Here is a 25197-nt window from a genome sequence, read left to right as displayed (position 1 = left end):
AATTTCTATTTGAGTGAAAACAAAGGAGTTGTGCTCAGAGTTCAGCAGGTGGAGTCTTGGGATGCGTCCGATATTTTATACTTAAATTATATTTTTAAATTTATATTTTTGAAATGTTACCATAGACACCCAGTTGATAGTACTACAAATATATATATATATATATATATATATAAATAAATAAGTCAGTGGGCCACAGGCTCAATTCTACAGTCCACATGCCGAGGTGTCCTTGAGCAAGACCCCTAACCCCAAGTTGCTCCCGGGCGGTCTTAGCTGCCCGCTCCTCCTCATGGATGGGTTAAATGCAGAAGGGAAATTTCATGTATGTACACGACCAATAAAGCTGATTATTAAAAAATTATAATAATTATTAATTAACAGCATTTAATACAATTAAAATCTTCAAAACTGTCACTTTAAGCAATAATTAAAATTCCAGTATATGAATTGAATAGATAGGCCTAATACCAGCTTTTTGAGTCAGTATACTGGTATCGATGCATCCCTCATGAGGTCATTTTACGTGAAAAAGATTACCATAATAATTTGTATTCCTTTTTCAGAGATGGTAGCAACCCAGGAGCAGATGAACTTGGCCCAGCTGCCTTTGGAGCAGAGGGACTACTGTGCTCAGTACCTCCTGAAACTCATGAAGTGCAAGAGGGACAACTGGCCTAACTTCCTGGCTTGCAAGCATGAGAGACACGACTGGGACTACTGCGAACACCAGGAGTAAGTATATACATTTGAAAGGTCTTATGTAGGATGAACCCTCCTAGACCAGCTGTTTCATCCATGGCCCACTGGTGTGCCTCACAGAGCCATTTAGTTAGATCAAATAAAAAAACACAAGCTAGTTAATTTCATATGTAAATGTGCTCAAGAATTCACATCAACAAAAAGTGTTTAATTGAAATCGTTTTAATAAATTAAGGTTTGAAAAACCACTACGCCAATCATGACACATCTTCCCGTAAAGACTAACATGTTTTAGATGGCTAATGTTCCCTCAGCTGCAGTGACATCAAATTGATGGGTTTTTTAAATGAAAAAGTCATGTTGGAGATGGTGCTGTCAGTGTAAAGGAAGTTCCCCCGCCTTGATAATGATTGGCTCAACAGCACATTTCTTTTGTGCGAATTACTTCATTTATCCTGATTTTACTGCGTGGCCAGAAACACCCAACACTTAGTACAAACTACACGCTCTGTGTAATATTTTCAAAAGGAGTTCTTATCTTATTAAAATATTCTGAGATTGTGTAAATTAAGTCGCTAGATTTTTCATTTAGAATATTATGACTCTACAAAAAAAAAAAATATATATATATATATCCACCTTGTCATCAAGTATTAACCTGTCTTTTCTGCTTCCAGCTATGTGATGCGTATGAAGGAGTACGAGAGAGAGAGGAGGCTCCAGCTGAGGAAAAAGAGAATTGAGGCCCAGGCTGAAGCTGCATGATCAGTGTATCCTCTGATACTACTTATTCTCTGTATATATGTGCTGCAGTTCACAATAAAACATTGTTGTTTAAGCTCTACAAACCTCAGAATTATTAATGTCCACCAACGATAGTCCTCTGGATAACTTCACCAATTCTTCCCTTTTTTTGGGGGGGGGGGGTTATTTTTTATATGCTTGCCAAATTCTTGCAGGTATGACCTGTCCGACAAACTATCCCATAGTTTGAGGTGAATAAATGTTCTGGCAGCTCAAACACACTTAAACAGGCCCGATTATGCAATTTTTCGGGTACATATTTTTATCTGAAGTTACAGTTACAACATGTTTACATGCGTTAATGCTCATAATCCGCCTTGTTTTTCTCATCCTGGCTGTCCTGCAGCACCTCTTCTCACCCTCTCTCTGAAATGCTCCGTTGTAGCGCTTGCTCCTTCCTCCAGAAAGCAAGATCTGCCCTGATTGGTCAGCTAGCCCGCTCTGTTGTGATTGGTCAACGTTTCGTATGCGTCGGAAATGTCCTGCCTCTTACAAACAGAATTCAGCCCCGTCTTCCAAAGCGGTTCAAAACACTGTTGAAGCTCTCCGACGAAATGCAGCGAACACAACATTAAGTTTTCGTTGTACTGCTCTGGTAAAGTGTTAAAAATGAAATGTAGCCACTTTGTCTTCATTTCATCTGCCTTCGGAAGTCCAAACATAGGACATTTACTCTCGCAGAGCACAGCGTCTTCTCGAACTGACGGGCGCAAAAAAAACCCTCTTCCTCCGGAGCTCCTTCATAGTATAGTATGTCGAAAAAAGTCATAAAAAAGTCATAGTATAGCATGTTGAAATAAGTTATAAAAAAGTCATACTATAGCATGTCGAAAAAAGTCATAAAAAAGTCATACTATAGTATGTCGAAAAAAGTCATAAATAAGTCATAGTATAGCATGTCGAAATAATTCATAAAAAAGTCATAGTATAGCATGTCGAAATGATTCATAAATAAGTCATAGTATAGCATGTCGAAATAAGTCATAGTATAGCATGTCGAAAAAAGTCATAAAAAAGTCATAGTATAGCATGTCGAAAAAAGTGATAATAAAGTCATAGTATAGCATGTTGAAATAATTCATAAAAAAGTCATACTATAGCATGTCGAAATAATTCATAAAAAAGTCATAGTATAGCATGTCGAAATGTCGAAAAAATAATCATAAAAAAGTCATAGTATAGTATGTCGAAAAAAGTCATAAAAAGTCATAGTATAGCATGTCGAAATAATTCATAAAAAAGTCATAGTATAGCATGTCGAAATCAATTCAAAAAAAAAGTCATAGTATAGCATGTCGAAATAAGTCATAAAAAAGTCATAGTATAGCATGTCGAAATAATTCATAAAAAAGTCATAGTATAGCATGTCGAAATAATTCATAAAAAAGTCATAGTATAGCATGTCGAAAAAAGTCATAAAAAAGTCATAGTATAGTATGTCGAAAAAAGTCATAAATAAGTCATAGTATAGCATGTCGAAATAATTCATAAAAAAGTCATACTATAGCATGTCGAAAAAAGTCATAATAAAGTATAGTATAGTCGAAAAAAGTCATAAAAAAGTCATAGTATAGCATGTCGAAATAATTCATAAAAAAGTCATACTATAGTATGTCGAAAAAAGTCATTAAAAAAGTCATAGTATAGCATGTCGAAATAATTCATAAAAAAGTCATAGTATAGCATGTCGAAAAAATTCATAAAAATGTCATAGTATAGCATGTCGAAAAAGTCATAAAAAGTCATAGTATAGCATGTCGAAAAATTCAAAAAAAGTCATAGCATTAAAAAAGTCATAGTATAGCATGTCGAAATAATTCATAAAAAAGTCATAGTATAGCATGTCTAAAAAAGTTATAAAAAAGTCATAGTATAGTATGTCGAAAAAAGTCATAAATAAGTCATAGTATAGCATGTCGAAATAATTCATAAAAAAGTCATAGTATAGTATGTCGATAAAAAAGTCATAAATGTCGAAAGTCATAGTATAGCATGTCGAAATAATTCATAAAAAAAGTCATACTATAGCATGTCGAAAAAGTCATAAAAAGTCATAGTATAGTATGTCGAAAAAGTCATAAATAAGTCATAGTATAGCATGTCGAAAAAAGTCATAAAAAAGTCATAGTATAGCATGTCGAAAAATTCATAAAAAAGTCATAGTATAGCATGTCGAAATAATTCATAAAAAAGTCATAGTATAGTCATGTTGAAATAAAAAAAGTCATATAAAAAAAATCATAGTATAGCATGTCGAAAAAGCTATAAAAAAGTCATAGTATAGTATGTCGAAAAAATTCATTAAAAAAGTCATAGTATAGCATGTCGAAATAATTAATAAAAAAAGTCATACTATAGCATGTCGAAAAAAGTGATAATAAAGTCATAGTATAGCATGTCGAAATAATTCATAAAAAAGTCATACTATAGTATGTCGAAAAAAGTCATAAAAAGTCATAGTATAGCATGTCGAAATAATTCATAAAAAAGTCATACTATAGCATGTCGAAAAAAGTCATAAAAAGTCATAGTATAGCATGTCGAAATAATTCATAAAAAAGTCATAGTATAGCATGTCGAAATAATTCATAAAAAAGTCATAGTATAGCATGTCGAAATAAGTCATAAAAAGTATAGCATGTCAAAAAAGTCATAAAAAAGTCATAGTATAGCATGTCGAAAAAAGGCATTAAAAAAGTCATAGTATAGCATGTCGAAATAATTCATAAAAAAGTCATAGTATAGCATGTTGAAATAAGTTATAAAAAAGTCATACTATAGCATGTCGAAATAATTCATAAAAAAGTCATAGTATAGTATGTCGAAAAAAGTCATAAATAAGTCATAGTATAGCATGTCGAAAAATTCATAAAAAAGTCATAGTATAGTATGTCGAAAAAGTCATAAATAAGTCATAGTATAGCATGTCGAAAAATTCATAAAAAAGTCATAGTATAGTATGTCGAAAAATGTCATTAAAAAAGTCATAGTATAGCATGTCGAAATAATTAATAAAAAGTATACTATAGCATGTCTAAAAAAGTTATAAAAAAGTCATAGTATAGCATGTCGAAAAATTCATAAAAAAAAGTTATAAAAAAGTCATAGTATAGTATGTCGAAAAAAGTCATAAATAAGTCATAGTATAGCATGTCGAAATAATTCATAAAAAAGTCATAGTATAGCATGTCGAAATAATTCATAAAAAAGTCATAGTATAGCATGTTGAAATAAGTTATAAAAAAGTCATAGTATAGCATGTCGAAAAAGTCATAAAAAAGTCATAGTATAGTATGTCGAAAAAGTCATAAATAAGTCATAGTATAGCATGTCGAAATAATTCATAAAAAAGTCATACTATAGCATGTCGAAAAAACGCATTAAAAAAGTCATAGTATAGCATGTCGAAAAAAGTGATAATAAAGTCATATTATAGCATGTTGAAATAAGTTATAAAAAAAAATAGGTCATACTATAGCATGTCGAAAAAAGAAAGTCATATAAAAAAGTCATAGTATAGTATGTCGAAAAAAGTCATAAATAAGTCATAGTATAGCATGTCGAAATAAGTCATAGTATAGCATGTCAAAAAAGTCATAAAAAAAGTCGTAGTGTAGCATGTTGAAATAAGTCATAAAAAAGTCATAGTATAGCACAGTAATAATAGCAAAAGTCATACATTTCATTTTAAATGACAGCCATTTTCATCCAAAGCGACTTACAATCAGTAGCTCAAAGCTTATATTCCATATCATTCACCCATTCACACACTGATGACCGGGCTACCATGCAAGGTGCCACCTGCCCATTAGACTCTAACTAACATTCATACAACATCCATGGCAAAGCCTTCGGCAAGAACTTGGGGTTAAGCGTCTTGCCCAGGGATACATCAAATGCCGAAGCCTGGTATCAAACCACGGATCCTCTGAATGGAGAACGACCCTGCTCTCCACTGCGCCACAGCCGCAGTTTAGCATGTCGAAAAAAGTGATAATAAAGTCATAGTATAGCATGTTGAAATAAGCCATAAAAAAGTCGTACTATAGTATGTCGAAATAAGGCATTAAAAAGTCATAGTATAGCATGTCGAAATAATTCATAAAAAAGTCATAGTATAGTATGTCGAAAAAAGTCATAAAAAAGTCATACTGTAGTATGTCGAGTATGTCGAAAAAAAGTCACAGTATAGTATGTAAAAAAAGTCATAAAAAAGTCATAGTATAGCATGTCGAAATAAGTCATAAAAAAGTCATAGTATAGCATGTCGAAATAATTCATAAAAAAGTCAGACTATAGCATGTCGAAAAAAAGGCATTAAAAAAGTCTTAAAAAAATTCATAAAAAAGTCATAGTAAAACGTCATAAAAAAAAAAAAGTCATAGTATAGCATGTCGAAAAAAGTCTTAAAAAAGTCATAGTATAGCATGTCGAAATTTGTCATAAAAAAAGTCATAGTATAGCATGTCGAAATAATTTAATAAAAAAGTCATACTATAGCATGTCAAAGAAAGTCATAGTATAGTAAGTCGAAAAAGTAAAAATAGTCATAGCATAGTATGTCGAATTTCTTTTTAAAAAGTATAGTATGTCGAAAAAAGTAAAAAAAAGTCAAAGTATAGTATGTCGAATTTCATTTTAAAAGTCATAGTATAGTGTGTCGAAAAAAGTCTGAAAAAAAAGTCATAGAATAGTATGTCAAAAAAAAGTGAAATAAATGTATTTCATAAAAAAAAATATTTTCATAGTATAATATGTCGAAAAAAAGTGGAAAAAAGTCATAGTATACTATATCAAAGAAGGTCATAGTATAGTATGTTGAAACAAAGTGAAATCTGCAAATCTAAGAATGGATATTTTACAATCCATTTAAAGTAGGGTGGATGCATGGAAAGGTATCTGCCTTGGTTAGTAATGAAAACCAGTCATTGTCTGATATGTGTATAGAAGAGTTAGAAGATCTAGAAAGTTATTCGATTAGTAGGTATAATGAACAATATACAGAACCTCTAACCTGGAGAGGACATGCATAAAAGACTAAGTATTTGTCAACTCCTTGGGACTCAAACAACCAACCATATACTGACATCAGGTCCTTGATGAATATAATCATTTGTAAAACTTTTTCAGAGATGGTAGCATGCCAGGAGCAGATGAACTTTGCCCAGCTGCCTTTGGAGCAGAGGGACTACTGTGCTCAGTACCTCCTGAAACTCATGAAGTGCAAGAGGGACAACTGGCCAAACTTCCTGCAAGCTTGAGAGACACAGCTAGGACTAATGCAAACAGCAGGAGTAAGTACAGTGGAGCAAAAGTTACAATATATGAAAAGAGTTGGGTTCAGACGATCTTTTGTAGGATGGGCTCTCCTAGACTATAATGCTTTCAGCAGACCCACTTTATTGGTTTAAATGTATTTAAGGTCATTTGTTACGTGTAGAGGAAAAACTGTAAACTGCCTCCAGTCAGTATTTGCTAATTGATGACTGGTTCACCGTTAAATCCACTGATATTGGGAGACCTGCAGCACTATCAAACATGTAAGCAGATCCAACCCATTGAATGGTTCATGTTTATTTGTCATGATAATTATCATCTGGATATCTCCACGATTATGAAAGTTTCACCAAAGATTTCTTCCCAGTTCTTTTTTACTTGTGAAGTTGAAACCAAAATTAGATGACTTGCTCATTTCAACCCTAATTGAGCTTGTAAAATTTGATGTAATTTTGCCTATTAGTGACTATTTAAACTTCACACACTACATCCTTGTACTAAGCTCCAATATTGGAGTGGTGGCTGCAAAATCTTACAATACATACACAGAGGTAATCTGTAATAGATAATGCAGCAAGGCAACCAACAGTTTTGTTTACCTTTTTTTAATAAATTACTTCAGACATCAAAAAATGCTGTCATGATTTCAAATTTAGATGAATGGATATAAAAATGAAACCATTGAAATTTAACTGAATATCACAAGATGCAGATTCAGCTTCAAAACAACAGTATTAGATGGCAGAGTAGTTGGACAGCTTAACATTTAGATACAGTTTGTCATTCAGTAAACACCGGGCAGTTTGAGGGCAATAACTGCTCTGGCAGCTCAACACACTTAAGTCAATTAATCAATCAGTTTGGGCTTGTGGGCAATACAAAAAAAAAAAGTTCACTCAATATTATGGATATTACAGAGATCGCAGACAGAAGGTGAAAGAAAATTTGGTTGTGGAGGGGAAAAGGGGACATGGTTAGATTCAGTCAGTCAGTTCCAGTGTTGAGTTTTAAGGGTGGAAAACAGGAAGGGCACCCTCTCATTTAGGGGTGGGGGTGTAGTTGACTCCTACAAGCGGGGAGAGCTGAATGGGCGAGGAAGCAGTCAAGGAGTCCTCTAGAGGATGAAGGGAATGATGGGTGAGCGAAGAGGAGGGTAGTCGCGGAACTCCTTCAGGTAGCTGCGGTGTTTCCCCTTTGCCCACACAGTCATCTGGATGAAACCCACCAAGGTGAAGAAGGCCACCGGCAGGCACTGGGTCATCAGTGTGAAGCCAAGCCAGGCGCCCAGCTGAAAGAGGAGGAAGAGGGATGTTACACACAGATTCATACCACAAGAGGGCAGCAGTAGGAAAAAAAGGTGCAGTGCAATAATACAATAAAGAACCCGAGACATCAGACAATGTAATCAGGTGGATGGATTCCCTCAAAGATTAAAAATCCCAAGCTGTTTAATAAGTGTTCATGCAGAGAAATCCCGGCCATCACTTATTTAACTTGAATTACAGCCTTGTAGTTGTATGCCTCTGCCAAACAGTCATGTTGCAGTTTACATCCATGTCCGTCCAAAATGTCACACATCCATCATTCTATCGATAGACCTATGAAATCTGTTTAGTTTTTTCCCAAATTCCGTTTTATAGCGTCTACATTTTTCTTAATTCTGTGTTTTAAGCCTTTAAGCACATTTTGTCATAAGAAAAGAATGTCTCATCATGTGGGTTTCATGGTATATAATGTTGTATACTAGAATTACCGCCTTGCGGTTGTCTGCCTCTGCTGTCAGTTTACATCCATTTCTATCATCACTTCATCAGTTTATCCTATTATACATTTGTGTAAAAATGGTCATAATTGGCATATGAATTCTTGTTGTTTTTTGAGGCCACATTGATCTTTGACCTTCAAATTATAATCAGTTCATCCTTAAGTGCAAGTGAATGTGCTATATTTGAAGAAATTGGCTCAAGGCGTTCCCTGAGATATTGCGTTCTAGAGAATGGGACAGATGTGAGGTCACAATGACTTTGACCTCACGTATGTATGTATGTATGTATGTATGTATGTATGTATGTATGTATGTATGTATGTATGTATGTATGTATGTATGTATGTATGTACACAGACGGAAAAAACAAAAACATAATGCCTACAACCGCGGCTGGCGCTGGAGTGGAGGCTTAATTAAACATGTTACCTCATAGGTGTAGTTGGGGCAGGAGACCAGCAGGAAGATCCAGGTAAAGGGGTTCTTGGTTGGATAGGGAATCTTCCTGGTCTTAGACCCTGGACGAAGGAAGCAAAAATAAAGGGGATGTCAAAGAGATTTATTATATTTCAAACCATCTACTCGTTCCCATATTTACATTTTCGCCCAATTTCAAAACTAAACAATTCAAAATTGACATTAAATGCTTTGAAGACCAATGATCTTAATTATCTTTAGGGGCTTTCCTTGAAACTAAATTTGGCTGGGGCATGTTTAGTCATACATATTTACTGTTATAGGGGCAAAGATGTGAAATATTGTTTTCTTTAATTGAAAAGCATTCGAATATATTTTAATACAAACTGATTTGAATCCTACTTTGTAGTTCACAAGCCATGTGCAGACAACCCAAGAACTACGTTACAAGATCAAATCGTGTATTCTTTAAATACATTAAATAGTAAAGTATTGATGTTTATGTACCTGGTGGACGGAGGTTCCGAAGAGCAATGTGGATGGAGAAGTTGCCGATCTGACAGAACTAAGGAAAAAAACACAAGTGAATTAATTGAGAGAGTTTGTAGAGCAAGAGAATGAACATTTTAATTCAGGGCCTGTCTCTGAAATAACATTTTTATTGTACAATTCTATTAAGCAAGATTAATTACAGAACTAAGTGTCAAGGTAGAAAGGTTCTTACCAGGAACATGATGAGGGCTAGTCTGATTTGTTGCTCGCCGTAGACTTCAACATGAAAAAAGAAACAGGAGTAATTATGAAAAAGAGTTCCATTGACACATTGGTAAATCGGTGTAGAGTGTATGGTGCATGCATACTCACTGGGTGGTGTGTACAGCGGGTGGTTGATGTAATAGGCCATCCATGCTGCAAAGCCCCAGTAGTAGGTACAGTTCTGAAACGGTGAATAAGACCAGAACATTGTCACTTTGAGACGTCATTCTGGTGGTTGAGATCCACTTTTTTGATGACTAATTGAAAATCATTCACCTTTAATCCATAAAAAAAATCTATGTGACACCTTTGCCTATGTTAATGTAAGGAGGAATAGGTCAGAGCATGAGTGGTACAGTGCATCTCACCTTGAAGATGTTGCGTAACGGCATTGTGCCATGAGAGAAGCGGTGGACAAACAGCGTCTCCAGCAGCCTCTTGACGAAGTGGAAAGAGTGACACATGCAGGCGAGACTGGAAAAAGCACAAACGCTTGTGTTAGCTTTTCTATACGACTCAGGTACATCTCTCCCAATGAGAACAAAGCACTGACAGATTTATCATCTCGTCCCAAAGCTCTGTCAAGATAGGACTTTAAGGGTCATTTTACACATTGATATGGAAAGAGCATTGTTTAAAGGAATAGTTAGGGTTAAGGAAAAATGCTAATTCGCATTCTTGCTGAGAGTTAAATAATCAGAACGATACTACTCTTGTGTCTGTACGGGAAACATGAAGCTACAGCTAGCAGCCGATTAGCTTACCTCCACTTAAGACCGGAAACTTTTGTTTTATGCTACTTTATATTCCTACTCTACTACATTTACTGGAAAATTATAGTTATTAGTTACTTTGAATGTTAAGATATTTCATTTTAGTCATTTTATTTATTTTCCTCAATAAAATTAAAAAAAATCTAATGCAGCAACTTGCCTCATCTAAACATATAAAGCTTGTGAAGGCATGCTGGAGACACTCACTGTACGACCCAGTGTTTACTGGTGGTAAAGTCATATTTGGCTGCGTAGATGAAGGGAACTCTGAAGTAGAACATCAGATAGAGGACCAGAGGACCGGTATACTCCGTCAGAAAGACCTGAAAAAATAAAGAAGGACAGGTTAAATAAGAGACTTAGAAAATCAGTTCCATAGTAGCCATATTATTGATGTATCCGTTTGGTGCTGTGTTAAAAGATAAATATATAATCTATACTGGCCTTGTTCTGTCTCTCACACACCTGCCTCTCCCAGCACACACACAGCCCACCCACAAACACACACACACACAATCTTTTTACCCAGTGGGAAATCTCAATATAGCTGCGCTTGATCCCACTTGTAATCTGGTGCATGTTGGCTCGTCAGGACCGTTAGACTGACAGCACGACGTGTCCCTGTCTTTGGACGGCGTCGGGTTGTACTCACCGTGACCCAGCTGATCTGGGCTCCCAGGTCTCTGAAGTAGAAGGTTGCCGTGGTTCCCACAGGGAGATGCTGCAGAACATCCTCATCCTTCAGAGACTTCCCCTCTGAAACACACACACTTTTACTTAATGGGATGTACAGTAAAGTATGTGTTGCTTGTAGAGGGAAGTAGTACTACATTCAATTTAAGTATACTGGTAGGCGATCACACTTACTGGGGTCGAGGCGAATGGACTGTCTGGCTGGGTACCACTGAGGATCTGAAACAGATAAAAACACCACAGACATCTCAGACATAAAGTGAGTATTTCTATGTGCAGCTTGAAGATTTGCTTGATGTTGAATCACAATTTATGAGGCTTTAGTTGCATGCAGAGAGATGGCACTCACGGCTCTTGTGGAACATAGACTTGATCTCTCCGATAGTGGCATTTGGCTCGACCTACAATAAATAACACCACAATAAATAAGTGGAGGGACATGTACACACACACACACACACACACACACACACACACACACACACACACACACACACACACACACACACACACACACACACACACACACACACACACACACACACACACACACACACACACACACACACACACAGGAACATTTAAACCCTGTTTTCCATTCATGATGGTGATTAGTGGTAAATTTAGATCACATACTCCATGGACGTGGTTTATTTAACAGCTGGTACTAGGGTTTTAAAGAGCCACACACACACACACACACACACACACACACACACACACACACACACACACACACACACACACACACACACACACACACACACACACACACACACACACACACACACACACACACACACACACAGCCAAAGTACACGACCTTGTGCCAGGCTGCCAGCAATGGACCCAAACAACTACCCCAAATATAAACACGACAACAAAACAGACACATGACGAGCACACAGAGGCAAATCTGGACACGCAGTTGTTAGCGGCAACATGATGGAGCAGTGAAACCTCCTGTTCTGAGGCGGAGTAAGGTAACTTAAAGCCATCACCACATTCAAAATATCTGATCAAACAGCTTTACCTGTTTGGAGTTGAGGCAGCTTTCACACTACATACTATCATGGACTAAGAAAGGTGGAGGATCTCCACCTTGAAATGTTGTACATCTGAGCACTGAGATTTGGCCTGTATACTGAGAATGGTGAGCTGTCCGTCTACAGGCAGCACTGTGAAATGAAGTTATCCTCTTTGAGGATTCAGCTCAGTGACTCTAGGGATGCATGAATGAGGGTGCTGACCTCATTAAGCATATCATGTGTCGGCCGTGATGTGACTGATCCAAATTAAATACAGTTTATTTGTCGTTGTCATTAGAAAATTCAATGTTCGATTCAATCAGTCACAGGGGGCCACAGGCTCGGTTTCAAGAGTAAATTAATCTTACATTAAAAACATTGTAATTAGCTCCATGCAGTCAGGTATGCAGCTTTTTCATTTGAAAAAAAAAGACAAAAAACAAACAAAAAGTGATATTGGATCAGTACGGTATTGGCACATATCCTGAGTTCATCATTCCATTCATCATGTTTTTGCACATTTAAGCCCATTAACTACATATGGTAGTAGTGACTTTATATTGATTTTTAGATTTGTAAATGCCAACTTATCATACAACCACTGACATCAATTCATTTTGTAAGGTTATTGAAACAAACCTTAAGTGAGACTTAAATATGCTTGAAAGAGGTGAATATTACATATTGTCTATCTTATACACGTTTTAAGTCAAGTTATTGAACTGAAATAACTGGAAAAACTGGAAACAAATCAGACAATTCCTTTATGGTAGGAAACAGATTCAGCAATACGATCTGCACATTACATCATTATAACATCTCAGCCATCCACATTAAGTTTCTCTCTGACATTTATTTGAAGTTGGTGACAGGCTTTTCAAAACTTTTGAGCAGTAATACCATATTTCCCTGTTGGCCTGGAATAGGGGACGGAGATGCTTTTGTGAAATGTATACGTGTATGCAATCCCACTGTCCAAGCAAAGGTGTGGCCAACGCAAGAAACAATGAAAGCATATTCTTCTTCATGTGTGCGACTCTGTGGCTAAGCTCCCTCAAGATGAGCTTATTAAAAAGCCGTTATGTAGCTGTTTGAAAGCCAAGATAGCACTGAACAAAATAATATAGATCGTAAACCTTCAGTTTGTGTCACAAACATGCGATTGCAAATTACGATCAAGTGCTTAAACCTTTGAACTGCATAGGAACTTGAGCCACAAGGACACATAGAGTAAATGTTTTAAGTTTTATGTTTGTTGGAGACCAGTTGAGTTTAGCTGTAACGATCTAAGGCCAAGAGATATATCTGATTACCTAGGCCAGCATTGTTCAGCATAAACAGTGTGGTAGTGCTAGATTATATTAGCAACTCTAGAATTTAAAGAACTAGTATTTTCTGTGAGGAAAATAAGTTGCTCAAGGATCATGTGACCCATCTGAAGCAGACTGAAGAGGTATCCTGCTGCTGTAATAGACTTGGCTTCTAGAGGACCACAGGCCATTTTCAGCAGGATGACATCACTCAGAAACAACCCTCTCTGTGACCCTGCTGCTGCCCCCTCTTTCTACAGGCTACACCCGGTCTGTCCTATAAACCCTGACATGATACATAAACCAGTCCCCCAAAGGGCCCTCTGTCCTGATCCACATCTATATCTGTCAAACCTGAGAAACTTCCTCTCCAAAGGTGTTAAGATTCTGCATGCTATCGCCATGGAAACTCTGCTAAACCGACAACAGGGTATAATCCAACAAGGATAGCACTTTATACTCTGTGGTCGTGAGGAGGAGCCTTTGATAAGATGAGTCTGGCCGGCTAACAGACTAACACCACTGTAAACTTGGCTAATGCACACACCAACAATACACTAAACCCTCCTAATGCGTAATGTAACAAATGAAAGCCATCTAACGCAATAACAACAAAGTACAGGCCGGTACAAATTAAAATAAATATAGAATTTTTAACTGATAAAACAATGAACCTAATCGTCCCATCAAAATACAACAGTTGGAATCCTAAATGCAAAACTTGTTGTCACATTTTTTACTCTTTACTCTATTTCCAAAACAGAGAATAAAACATTAGTTACATAACAAAGATAAATTCTCTCTAGTACTGCTATGAGGGACTTGTAATGACAAAAACATCTGATTGTTTTGCCTGACAAAGACCTTGCTGGTTAAAAAGTTGCCAGCTGAAAAGTTGTACAGTTGACATTATATTGTGTGCTGCTTTTGTCCTGCACCTGCAACTAAATCGGGTTGATTCTTTGCAATAGCCAAATTTGCTCCTGGTAATGGAATTATTATTGATATAATATGGATATATTGCCCTAATGTAAAGTGATGTACCTTCAGTCTTTCAGGTGAACAGTATAATTCGTGTTTGACTTGAAACTGTCTACAATATTTGCTGCATTGTTTACATGATGTATTTTACACAGGGATTTTCATAAATAATATATTATGGATGATATAATGCCACATATTATACAAGATCGGGAACATTATGTAGAACTTTTTGTCTTATGTAAGGTGAACTGTACTCAGTATACTAGTGTTTATGATGTTGTCTTCCTCCCTGTATGTGTGCGCTCAAAAAAAACCTTCATTACCCAGATAACAGATCACAGAAATGGGTGTTGCCTGCTTGAAGGGGGCTCCTGTGTGTGTGTGTGTGTGTGTGTGTGTGTGTGTGTGTGTGTGTGTGTGTGTGTGTGTGTGTGTGTGTGTGTGTGTGTGTGTGTGTGTGTGTGTGTTTGTGTGTGTGTGTGTCTCATTTACACACACCCACTGACTGACAGCCAGGAATACAGCCGCTCGACAATGTTCTAGAAAGAGCCTGTCTCACATACACACAGGCTTTTTACAAAAAAATAGGACCGGACATACTGCACCTGTTGCATTTAGTAAACATCTAGACACAAGAACAGTTGCATGTGCACATACAGTAATTAAAAAATACTTTTTGCAGAGATGATGTTAGAAAAATGTCAACTTAAACTGAAACTAAGATGAAACTAATAGAAATACATGAAGAAAATAAATGTGTTCTCACCTTGTCCAGGAAGCAGAGCTTGTCCTTGGTCTTGGCATCCAGAATCTCCACCTCAAAGAAAACAACAGCCTTTTTAGCTTTTTTAGTAGGTTTGCGTTTGACGGGGGCTTGAGCCAGAACCGGGACGGCAACTGCTACCGCCCCGTTTGCCGGCTTTTTGGTGCTGGTGGCCTCTAGTGCTAGGGCATCCATGTCCACAGTCCTCCTCCTGCACTCGGTTTATTTTTCGTTGTTTCCTCCTCACTCTTCCTCTCGGTTCTCTTGTCACTCCTCACCCCTCAGCTGTCTATCCAAGATCCACGCCAAACCATAGAGGAGAGGGGCCGCACTCAGCTGTGGAAATAAATCTGTCTCTCCCCTGCTCCTCCACCCCTCCCTCCTATACCTCATTCTCTCGTTCTCCCTCCCCTCTTTGCCTCTCTCTCATTCCTTCACTTCTGGTGCGTTGCTTTATTTAACTGCTAACCGACCCCTGCAGCGTGGACATACAACACATGTGTGTGCACAGTTGCATACACAGGAATGCCCAGCATCCCCCTGGCAAACTGTCTGCAGTAGATCATCTGTGTATATCTCATGAGGGAAACTTATAGAGCGGGGAGAGCTATATTTCAGTGCTGCATTGACTTGGTTTTGAAACATAACTCCTCCCTAAAAAAGGACACCTGATGGCCCCCGACACCTCTCAACCCGTGGCTAAGTGGGAAGACGGAGGAGAGATATTATGACAAACAGCCACACTCCTTTCCTAGTTTGTCCCCCTCTCTTCCTCTCCAGAGCTAAATATAAATGTCTACTGCTAATTCTGCGTGACCAACCCTCTCCCTACAGACCCCACCCGTCTACGCCTATGTGATGATGTCATGGGATCGTTGTTTAGGACTATTTATTTGCAGTACTGTCCATCTGTCCAGGCCCAATGTACATCACCAACCTTTGATCAAACACCAAAATGAACCAGTTCAGGGTCTCAAGCACAGAAAGCAAACCACATGACATTTTAAAGAGTGTATACCTTGAAACCAAACTCAGCAGGCAGATCTCTCAGACACTCGCATGGGGAGTCACTTTTTCCTGCCACGAGGGGTGATAATACTCCAGATTCAGAGGGATTAGTCGGGGCATTCCCCTTGGTGAAGACCACTCCTCACCCTTCCACTCTCTAATGATGCTAGTCGGGTTTCCATAAAGAGTGAAAGACATATAGTCACAAGTGGCAACATGAAAGTTCAGGCCGGACATATTAAACATTTTCTGTCATCTAAAAAAGGTCACCCTAGCCTCCATCAACTTAACTCATACACCCAATTTAGACAGGAGCCTGGACCATGTACAACTGCCACAAATGTGGATGTTTTTTACATGCATGTCGTACGGCTCACAAATCTGAGACTAAAGGTAAAAAGGGGCTCTCTGATGATTTGTTTTTGGGGCCTGGGATGCACACACATTTTGCCAATTTCCTTATTTGTGTGTTTCAGGCTTGAATTTGTTTTTGCCCAAGCAACTTGCCTTCCTAAAACATGAATCAGGGCTTTGTAGAAGAATACATTTAGCTGCCTTGTTACTGTACAAACTAAACACTCACGTATGCTTAAACGAAGCAGGACACATGACACTGCCGTTGAGACTTCGGGGAAATAACCCCATCTCACTCGTCCCCCTGCCAGGCAAACCCTCTGCCACTGTACCTCCCCCATCTCATCTATATAAAGCTTCTGTCTTGCAGTGACTTTCTGTACTGGTAGGGCACTCTGGGGTGAGGGTGAAGCAGGGAGAAATAGGCTTTATATATGACAGTGGACTTTTGCGGTTCTTTACTGGTTAGCCTGTACCTCCTATCGCAAGGTAAGAAACCATTTCTGAAATCTGGAACGATTGTCTGTTTAGGCAGATAAACAGACAATTTGGTTATTTTTCTTTACACCATACGTGTTTTTGTACACAATTCCAGATACCGGTTAGTTTATAAGTAACACAGATCACTGTTAAAGTGAAGCAGCTCTCTGGTGACTAATGACTATCAATCTAATGACACAAATGGACAACATTTACAGTTTGATTTATGTCCCAGGATATTGTGGACACATTGTAACAAAGAAAAGTAACAATCAGCTGTTTTAGTTTGTTCAAGTACTTCTGTTTAGCTTTAGATTGCTAGTTGGTGCCATGTAAAGCATGCACAAAGTAAATAATAAAATCCACTGTGATTGAATCCATAAACTTGCTTTTAAATGTTTTACTTTATTTGTTAAAAACATTAAAGGAACATATATATAAAATAATTAACTCAAAGAGCACCTGCACTGGTGTTGGCATTTATCTTTGAACATGTGGACTGGTTATGGTGTCAGTTATAGTCCACGCCCAGCAATGCCCATGTTTGTGACTTAAGTAAGCATAGCTGTTGCACAGTAGATAATATTGTAACAATGCCAACTTATTGGCCTTCAGTTTCATTGGCCACATACACAAAAACCTTTGCACCCACATGGTTGCATACTGGTGTAACACCACATTTTGTGACCTGTCAAATTCTCTGACCTGAGTATGTCAGGTGTATGGCAACTGCAAAACTTTGTAGGCTCGCCATGGGCGTGGCTGATAACTCAAGAAACCTCCTGCAAGAAAGCCTAATTACTGCCTTATCATACTGTTTCAATGGCTACGGCCATGAAAGGATTAGTCAAGCAGAGGGATTGGGATCACAGGAGTGGCCTATTACTGACACACCGGCCAGTGACAATGAACGCTTACGCCTATGCAACCACTGAATGAAAACATGGCACACACACACAGTTGTCAAAAAAAATATCTTTCATAACTTAAGTGTTTTCACCCCTCATAGGTTGCAACAGCCTCATCTGTGATCAACATAAGGAAGGAGAACCGGAGCAGCCACTGGTTGGGTCAGTTTCTGTTGAGACTACTTCAAATCCAGTCTGATGGGTTTTTTTTACATTTAGAGAAGCTTCCAGTGGCTGCAGCAGCAGGCTTAAGACCATGGTTAAACTGCATTGGAAACCTTTCACATTAATGATAAAAGAGTTAAACAGTCTGTGTTAAGAGTATGGAGTTGTTTCTGTTTTTCTTTTCTTTCTTCTTTCTTTCTTTAAACTTAGGCTCTAGCTAATGGGACGTCAAAAAACCCTCATATCCCATTAAGGGATATGAGGGTTAATCTCTTAACAAGCCTTGCACGCTTGACTGTTCACATGCATTATTGGGTAATAACAAGATAAGAAGCGTCATGCGTCATCCCAGCCACAGAGGGCGATGATCCCAAACAGACTGCGTGATAAGATGCACCGAAATCTCGACAAATACACAACACAGGTTTAATTCATCATACATGTGGGCGCAGCTGGACTTTTATGAACGACATCAACCGAGTGGACCATTCATTTCCGTGCACGAAAGGCCTCATATGGCCGGTCATAGCAGCCCATGACAGGCAGCGGTGCACAGTGTGCGCTGCTTACTGTGTACAGCTCTACATGTGACTGTTTCTGGTGCAGTTCATCCTTATAGAAACCACAGAAGAAGTCCAAATGAGTCTGATTAATACAATGCTGGCCCCATTAATCGCTCCGTTGATGGTTTACAGTTTAACAAACACTACTTACCTCGTAGTGCTTCATCTTGGCAGTCTGCACCCCTTTCCTTGATATCCCAGATGAGTGACAGCGCTGTCTCCAATCAGAGGAGTAATCTGCGACTGCTGAGGCCACGGTGGGCGGGACCAACCTCCGTGCCGCAGCCAATCAAAACTGACGGCGCTCAGCAATCACGTGGACACTATCAGCGACGGGAGCCAATGAGATTTGAGCAGATGGCTAACCTTCTTATGCACAGGCTGTGATGTTAACATAATTGGATTTAGCTTTAGGATGTATTGCTCTTTGAGTAGCAGCTCTGTCTGCTTGTAGGCAGGCTTACTGATCCAACCAGAAACTACAGACAGAAAACAATTTCTTAATCTGGTGGTTTTTCCCAATTTAATTGCTAAATGCTATTATTTTCCAATTCATTTTTGTAGTTTCTTTCTAAATGTTATGCTCCTACATTATTTATTTCCCTCCCCCACCACTGCACAATTTATAATCTCTTTATTTGCTTTCTCTTGTTTAAATTACTTTATGTGCAGATTGTGTTTTCCTTGTGTATAAATTGTCCAAAATAAAGTTTGCCATTTGCCTGGTATGTTGTCATTTTAATTTCAAACCAAAGTCAACACTTATTCTAAGGGAAACTGTCAAGCTATGAAATGCTTATGTTGGTCAGGCACACTGACCCAAAATCATCACCAGCACCATTATTGTACCGTTGTATCGTTGTCCAGTACGCTGACATACACAGGGACATGTGTAAGTAAATACTTTGAATTGACAAGCTAAAATATGCAAAAGCAGGGGGCATAACTTGGAATAATAGCCTTTCCAAAAAAGGGCCATAATTCTGAGTTATGTTGTGAACTTAAAAAACCTACTGTAGTTTCTGTGGGTCTGTGGAACTGTTAACACCTGCAGAGATATTTCAAATTTAAACTGGCAACGCCCCTGAAAAACTGGTTTTGCTTCACTTGACAGACAGAGACTGGGCTGTAGTCACTATTTTAACAGCTAACTTCAACTTTGTACTGCAATTTACTGATTCATTTGAAAATATCCTAAATTACCAGAATTGTTGTAAAATGAAACACAGGACTACTGAAGAAAGCCTACTGGGGTTTATTGGTACATCCAAATGCTTCATATGTTAACGCTGAACATATTTTCTGAAAACATGCCATTACCCAAAGAGTGTACAAAGATGTGTGATTGATGCATTATTGTGTTTTTTTCAGTAACTTAATAGGCACATTGTTACGATCCCCAACAAATCTCAGCGTGTCACTTCTGAAGCCTGTAGTCTACGTGAGTTGAATCTGAAATGCTGCCTTCAAGTACTACTCGTGCTCTTGTCACTTTTTGTAAGGCATGCAAAGCCGTACAGGACATGAATCAAAGTAAATGGGAATTTTGTACAATAAAACCTATTTCAATTTTTTTTTTTGAAAGTATCACCCATACTGTGCTTTAAACGTGTTTTCTCCTGAGTCTTAATTTGGTAATATTATGTCATACTGCATTAATTAAATCAGCTCGTAAAATAAGTTCAAACAGGGGGACTTCAAGCCTGTAGGCCCAAAGCACAGTAGTGTCAGACTTAGTGTCCTCTAAGTTCTACCAAGTTCAAGGGCTGTTTGTAATTCAATCAGAGATGATAGCTATCTTTTGTTCTATGTAACCTATTGGAAGCAGGTAAGATAAGGTAAAGTGCCACAATATTTAATTTTGTTATGAGAGGGGAGTATTTTTTACTATTATTTAAAATTAGCAAAAAGACTTGCAGGAGTATTTCTATTGTTGTTGTTTATCCATTGTGCATGGGGTTAGCTGGGACTACTTGTGATATGATCTGCCAACTCGTTGATGTAGATGCACATGTACATTTAGGAATGAAATCGTTGATATACTTGTACTTAACTTGAGTATTTCCATTTTAGTTGACTTTATATTATTACTCCACAACTTCTCAGAGAGAAATTTTGCACTTTTTACTCCGCGAAAGTTATTAGACAGATATAGTTATTCATTACTTTATATATTAAGATTTCACATAAAAAACACATGATCAATTCCTATAATAAAATACATTGTTGAAGATTAAAACAGTAGTTTTCAACCTTGTAACGCCTAATAATAGGGGTGGGAGTTATTAGCAGTTCCACCAAAGAGGGATTTTCACTCTAAACACTGGACATTGTTAAACTAACAAACTGTATATAAAATAGTTAAAACTAGCTGCAACGCTATCAACTATCTATTAATGTCCTATTAAATAATACATCAGCCAGTGGGGCAAAACAAGTAGCTGCATTTGGCTGATAATACATCTGTACTTTTACTCACGTAGGATTTTAAATGACGGACGTTTACTTGTACTGCAGCACTTTCACTCTGTAGTTCTGTTACTTTTACGGTACCAGTCAAAAGTTTGGACACACCTTCTCATTCAATGGTTTTTCTTTATTTTCATTTTTGTCTACATTGTAGATTAATATTGAAGACATCCAAACTATGAAGGAACACATATGAAATGATGTGGTAAACAAACAAATGCTCAACAAACCAGAATATGTTTTATATTTTAGATTCTTCAAAGTAGCTGAATGGTGTGTCAAAACTTTTGACTGGTAAGTAAAAAGATTAAAAAACTTATTCCACCAATGTTCATAGACATGGAGCCCTACATAGGCAAGCGGGTTGGTTTGGGGAGACTGATAAGGCATGGTATGTTACAGTTCATGAATGTTTCCGACAGCCCCTGAATGCAGCACGACGCGACGTCCTGGTGGGCGTGTCCTGGCTTAACTCCGTCTGAGCTTGTTCGGGCTGTGTATGGAAAACTCTGGAAGTTTCCAGGCGGTTTATAAAGAAAACACCGAGCAGACCTTTACGCACAGCTGTCACACTCACCCAACAGGCTTCTAGGTCTTCTAGATGGTCAAAATGGGCAAAGACTACTACGACATCCTGGGAATTAAGAAAGGAGCGTCCGAGGACGATATAAAGAAAGCGTACCGCAAACAGGCGCTCCGCTTCCATCCCGACAAAAACAAGTCACCGGGAGCCGAGGACAAATTCAAAGAAATCGCCGAGGCTTACGACGTGTTGAGCGACCCGAAGAAGAAGGACATTTATGATCGTTTTGGTGAAGAAGGTAAGACATGACTTGTGAATCACTAGACAGGTAATTGACTCTGACGCGCTCAATAAAGACGCACGAACAGGTAGCGGACGAGTGATGGCGCACACTTGTTGTTTCTGAGCCAGGAAAGAAAGGGCGTTACTGTGAACCCAGGAAAAAAATCCCACATTTACATGTTTCCACAAGAACTGACAAGTATAATAAAGAAAAACACGCGAACGTGATGACGGGAGAGGAGCGGGGAGGTCGGGGTGTGACGTCAGGAGGGGGCGGGGCTTAGCTGCTGCGTGGATGTTTGGATGGTGGTGTCAGAGTTGGTTTTGGTGCATGGAAACCAGGGAGGTGGGGCAGCGTGACAGAAATACTTTTATCTTGATTGCTCTTAATTGTTTAGTAACCGTGGTCACTTTAGGAATGACGTAGACCTGTAGATGAATGTAATCAAACCGTGATTTGTAAAAGTCTTCATACAAAATTTCAAAATTGAACTTGAGATCATAATTTAAGGCTGGAGATGATAAGGTCATTTCTTGGGTCCGTTGTTGTTGTTGTTTTTTTTAGGTTTAATATGTGTTTGCACACCCTCTTGTTCTTATATGGGGCAGCAATCAGTTATCACCCACACATATACTTATAGTATCCAGTTTTTGTTTGGATAAAATAAGATAATCCTTTATTAGTCCCGCAGAAATACTTTTATCTTGATTGCTCTTACCTGTTTAGTAACCGTGGTCACTTTAGGAATGACGTAGACCTGTAGATGAATGTAATCAAACCGTGATTTGTAAAAGTTTTACAAACTGCAATTTCAAAATTGAACTTGAGATCATAATTTAAGGCTGGAGATGATAAGGTCACTGTCATTTCTTGGGTCCTGTTTTTTTAGGTTTAATATGTGTTTGCACACCCTCTTGTTCTTATATGGGGCAGCAATCAGTTATCACCCACACATATACTTATAGTATCCAGTTTTTGTTTGGATAAAATAAGATAATCCTTTATTAGTCCCGCAGCAGGGAAATTTACAGGATTACAGCAGCATAGATATAGTGCAAACGAGGTACGTAGTAGAAAAAACAAACAAGTATTTAAATAAGTAAGTATGGGAAAAAAAATCCACAATAACTAAAAAAAAATCTTATAAATACAGACAGAATAATTATAGTCATAGTATTGCACATAAGTGGTTGACTCTCCGGCTAATAGGGAATAGATCTATTTTATGTGTGTTTTATTATGTCAATGAATTTACAGAGCACCTCACAGTAAACTCTGATGCCCGTGTTGTCAGTCTTTAAGTTTGTAGCATGTTTGCAGATTAAAAACTGATAAATAAATAACAATATCTAACGAGTAATTTCTTAAAAAAACAAAACATTGTCTTTATATCAGTGAGCTACTGTAGTTTATAACATAAAATATGCCATAGTGAGAATTGCAATACTTTTGTTGTAATAGCATTGTAGTGATCTCAGTCTTTTTTTTGTGATAAATGTATTAATTGATTGTGTATCTCACTCAGGTCTGAAAGGCGGAGCCCCCCCAGGTGGTGGTGGTGGTGGTGGTTGTCCTGGTAACTTCAGCTACAGCTTCCAGGGCGACCCTCATGCCATTTTTGAAGAGTTCTTCGGTGGACGTAAACCCTTCGAACAGTTCTTTGGTGGCCGCAACGGAGGCATGGATGAGGATATGGAAACTGACGACCCTTTTGCCCGCTTTGGGATGGGTGGAGGTGGAATGGGAGGTTTCCCTCGCTCCTTCAGCTCTGGTATGGGAGGAATGGGCCCTCACAGTAGCGTTGTGAAGAAGAATCAAGACCCCCCAGTGGTTCACGATCTCCACGTGACCTTGGAGGAAGTTCTGTCGGGCTGCTTAAAGAAAATGAAAATCTCTCGTAAAAAGCTGAACCCCGATGGGCGAACAACAAGGACAGAGGATAAGATCCTGGAGGTGCAGATAAAGAAGGGGTGGAAAGAGGGAACGAAAATCACGTTTCCCAAAGAGGGGGACGAGACTCCAACTAACATTCCAGCGGACGTGGTCTTTGTGTTGAAGGACAAGACGCATGCGAAATTCAAACGTGAAGGCTCGGACATCGTTTACACAGCAACAGTTTCACTCAGAGATGTAAGTTAAGATTACATATAACTGAGAATTATTTAGTCACCTATTGTTCTTTAAAGACTTTGTAAAAGTGCTTGAAGACGAACCAAAAACTTTTGATCAACTGAAATCTAGGAGTAGAATAAAGTTTCCATTGCTGCCTTTTCATGATCTTCAGTCATTCTTATTTTTCTCTGTTGTTTTCTCTTCTGTCCCATCAGGCCTTGTGTGGCTGTACAATCAACGCACCCACACTGGAAGGCAAAACAGTGAGCGTGTCAACAACAGATATCGTGAAGCCAGGGATGAAGCGGCGCATCAATGGCGAGGGACTGCCTTATCCAAAACGCCCTGATCGTCGAGGCGACCTATTAGTGGAGTATGAGGTCAAGTTCCCAGAACGGCTCAGCCAGAGTGCCCGGGACACCATCGCCCAGGTCCTCCCACAATCTTAAACAAGATCAACGGACAAACAGGACTTTAAAATTATCACACTAAGCTGCCAACTTTTTTTTGTCGGTCATCGCATTGACATTAATGTGGCGTTATAAATCACATGAGACCATAAAGGACAGACTCGTGAGACAGATGAGTGTAAACTGTTACCCAGAGTGTAAAAACACCTTGGGAAAACGCCTTTTGTGAATGAATGCAACATTTCACAGGGTAAAATGTAAATATGACCAATGTCGTTTGGTGTTTGATACTGAATAAGATTATATTTTGATGGCAATAAGTACAATGTGTGCTGTATTATATGATGAAAAATGTATGTGAATATATATTCTGTTGGAACGGTTTTGTTGGTATTAAAGGTTTTCCTTAAAAAAATAAGGATTGAATGGTTTACTAACTTATGATGGAACGCTTATGAAGCATGATGAAGGATTATATTTCTGGACTGAGAAACCAACTTTTCAATTAAAAGTTGTTTGTTTGTTTGAATGACCAGCATTGCAGCTCATGCAGTGCAAAAAATACAACTTTGCTTTCAAATAAAAATGTGTTTAGTGACGGATGTTACAACAACAGGCAGTACTTATTGTTGGACTGAATTTTCAAGCAT

At 38.2% G+C, this 25197-nt stretch overlaps 3 protein-coding genes across 5 annotated transcripts in view; 2 read left to right on the top strand and 1 right to left on the bottom strand.

Moving 5' to 3' along the window:
* The window catches only part of ndufb7 (NADH:ubiquinone oxidoreductase subunit B7), a 3410-nt gene extending 1860 nt beyond the window's left edge, over positions 1-1550 (top strand). The window contains exons 3-4 of the mRNA XM_054604998.1: positions 567-735; positions 1380-1550. Coding sequence (XP_054460973.1) covers positions 567-735; positions 1380-1467 — 257 coding nt within the window. The 3' untranslated portion in view covers positions 1468-1550. The remainder of the gene's footprint in view (positions 1-566; positions 736-1379) is intronic.
* Positions 1551-6910: 5360 nt separating this feature from the next.
* tecrb (trans-2,3-enoyl-CoA reductase b) lies at positions 6911-18994 on the bottom strand. 3 transcript variants are annotated; one of them, XM_054604643.1, is made up of 12 exons: positions 18902-18994; positions 15276-15326; positions 11537-11588; positions 11362-11406; positions 11147-11250; positions 10702-10817; positions 10090-10195; positions 9830-9902; positions 9690-9736; positions 9473-9530; positions 8978-9066; positions 6914-8071 (listed from the first exon to the last, which is right to left on the bottom strand). In XM_054604643.1, exons 1-12 carry the CDS (start codon positions 18914-18916, stop codon positions 7898-7900), a joined length of 930 nt encoding a protein of 309 aa, XP_054460618.1. In that variant the 5' UTR covers positions 18917-18994; the 3' UTR covers positions 6914-7897. The 3 variants fall into 3 exon arrangements, with proteins under 3 accessions (XP_054460617.1, XP_054460618.1, XP_054460619.1); XM_054604644.1 differs by having other exon boundaries at positions 6917-8071; positions 9690-9733; positions 18902-18993; XM_054604642.1 differs by lacking the exon at positions 18902-18994 and having other exon boundaries at positions 6911-8071; positions 9690-9733; positions 15276-16073.
* A 2628-nt stretch (positions 18995-21622) lies between these two features.
* Positions 21623-25197, top strand: dnajb1b (DnaJ heat shock protein family (Hsp40) member B1b). The gene is made up of 3 exons (XM_054604489.1): positions 21623-22040; positions 23551-24155; positions 24353-25197. The coding sequence occupies exons 1-3, from the start codon at positions 21821-21823 to the stop codon at positions 24584-24586; spliced, it is 1059 nt and encodes a 352-aa protein (XP_054460464.1). The 5' UTR covers positions 21623-21820; the 3' UTR covers positions 24587-25197.

This window comes from Anoplopoma fimbria, chromosome 9, assembly GCF_027596085.1.
Source record: "Anoplopoma fimbria isolate UVic2021 breed Golden Eagle Sablefish chromosome 9, Afim_UVic_2022, whole genome shotgun sequence".
NCBI classification, from domain to species: domain Eukaryota; kingdom Metazoa; phylum Chordata; class Actinopteri; order Perciformes; family Anoplopomatidae; genus Anoplopoma; species Anoplopoma fimbria.
The sequence above is the reverse complement of the archived record's forward strand: the minus strand, read 5'-3'. Positions and strand labels throughout refer to the sequence as shown.

What these genes read in the sequence shown, in the direction of transcription:
- tecrb (XM_054604642.1), bottom strand. Translation starts at nt 15,467, where the DNA reads ATGGATGCCCTAGCACTAGAGGCCACCAGCACCAAAAAGCCGGCAAAC. An exon ending in AGCTCTGCTTCCTGGACAAG is followed by an intron (nt 11,589 to 15,275) that starts GTGAGAACACAT and finishes TATTTATTGTAG; the next exon opens with GTCGAGCCAAATGCCACTAT. An exon ending in AGTAAACACTGGGTCGTACA is followed by an intron (nt 10,196 to 10,701) that starts GTGAGTGTCTCC and finishes TGCTTTTTCCAG; the next exon opens with TCTCGCCTGCATGTGTCACT.
- dnajb1b (XM_054604489.1), top strand. Translation starts at nt 21,821, where the DNA reads ATGGTCAAAATGGGCAAAGACTACTACGACATCCTGGGAATTAAGAAA. An exon ending in TGATCGTTTTGGTGAAGAAG is followed by an intron (nt 22,041 to 23,550) that starts GTAAGACATGAC and finishes TATCTCACTCAG; the next exon opens with GTCTGAAAGGCGGAGCCCCC. An exon ending in CAACAGTTTCACTCAGAGAT is followed by an intron (nt 24,156 to 24,352) that starts GTAAGTTAAGAT and finishes CTGTCCCATCAG; the next exon opens with GCCTTGTGTGGCTGTACAAT.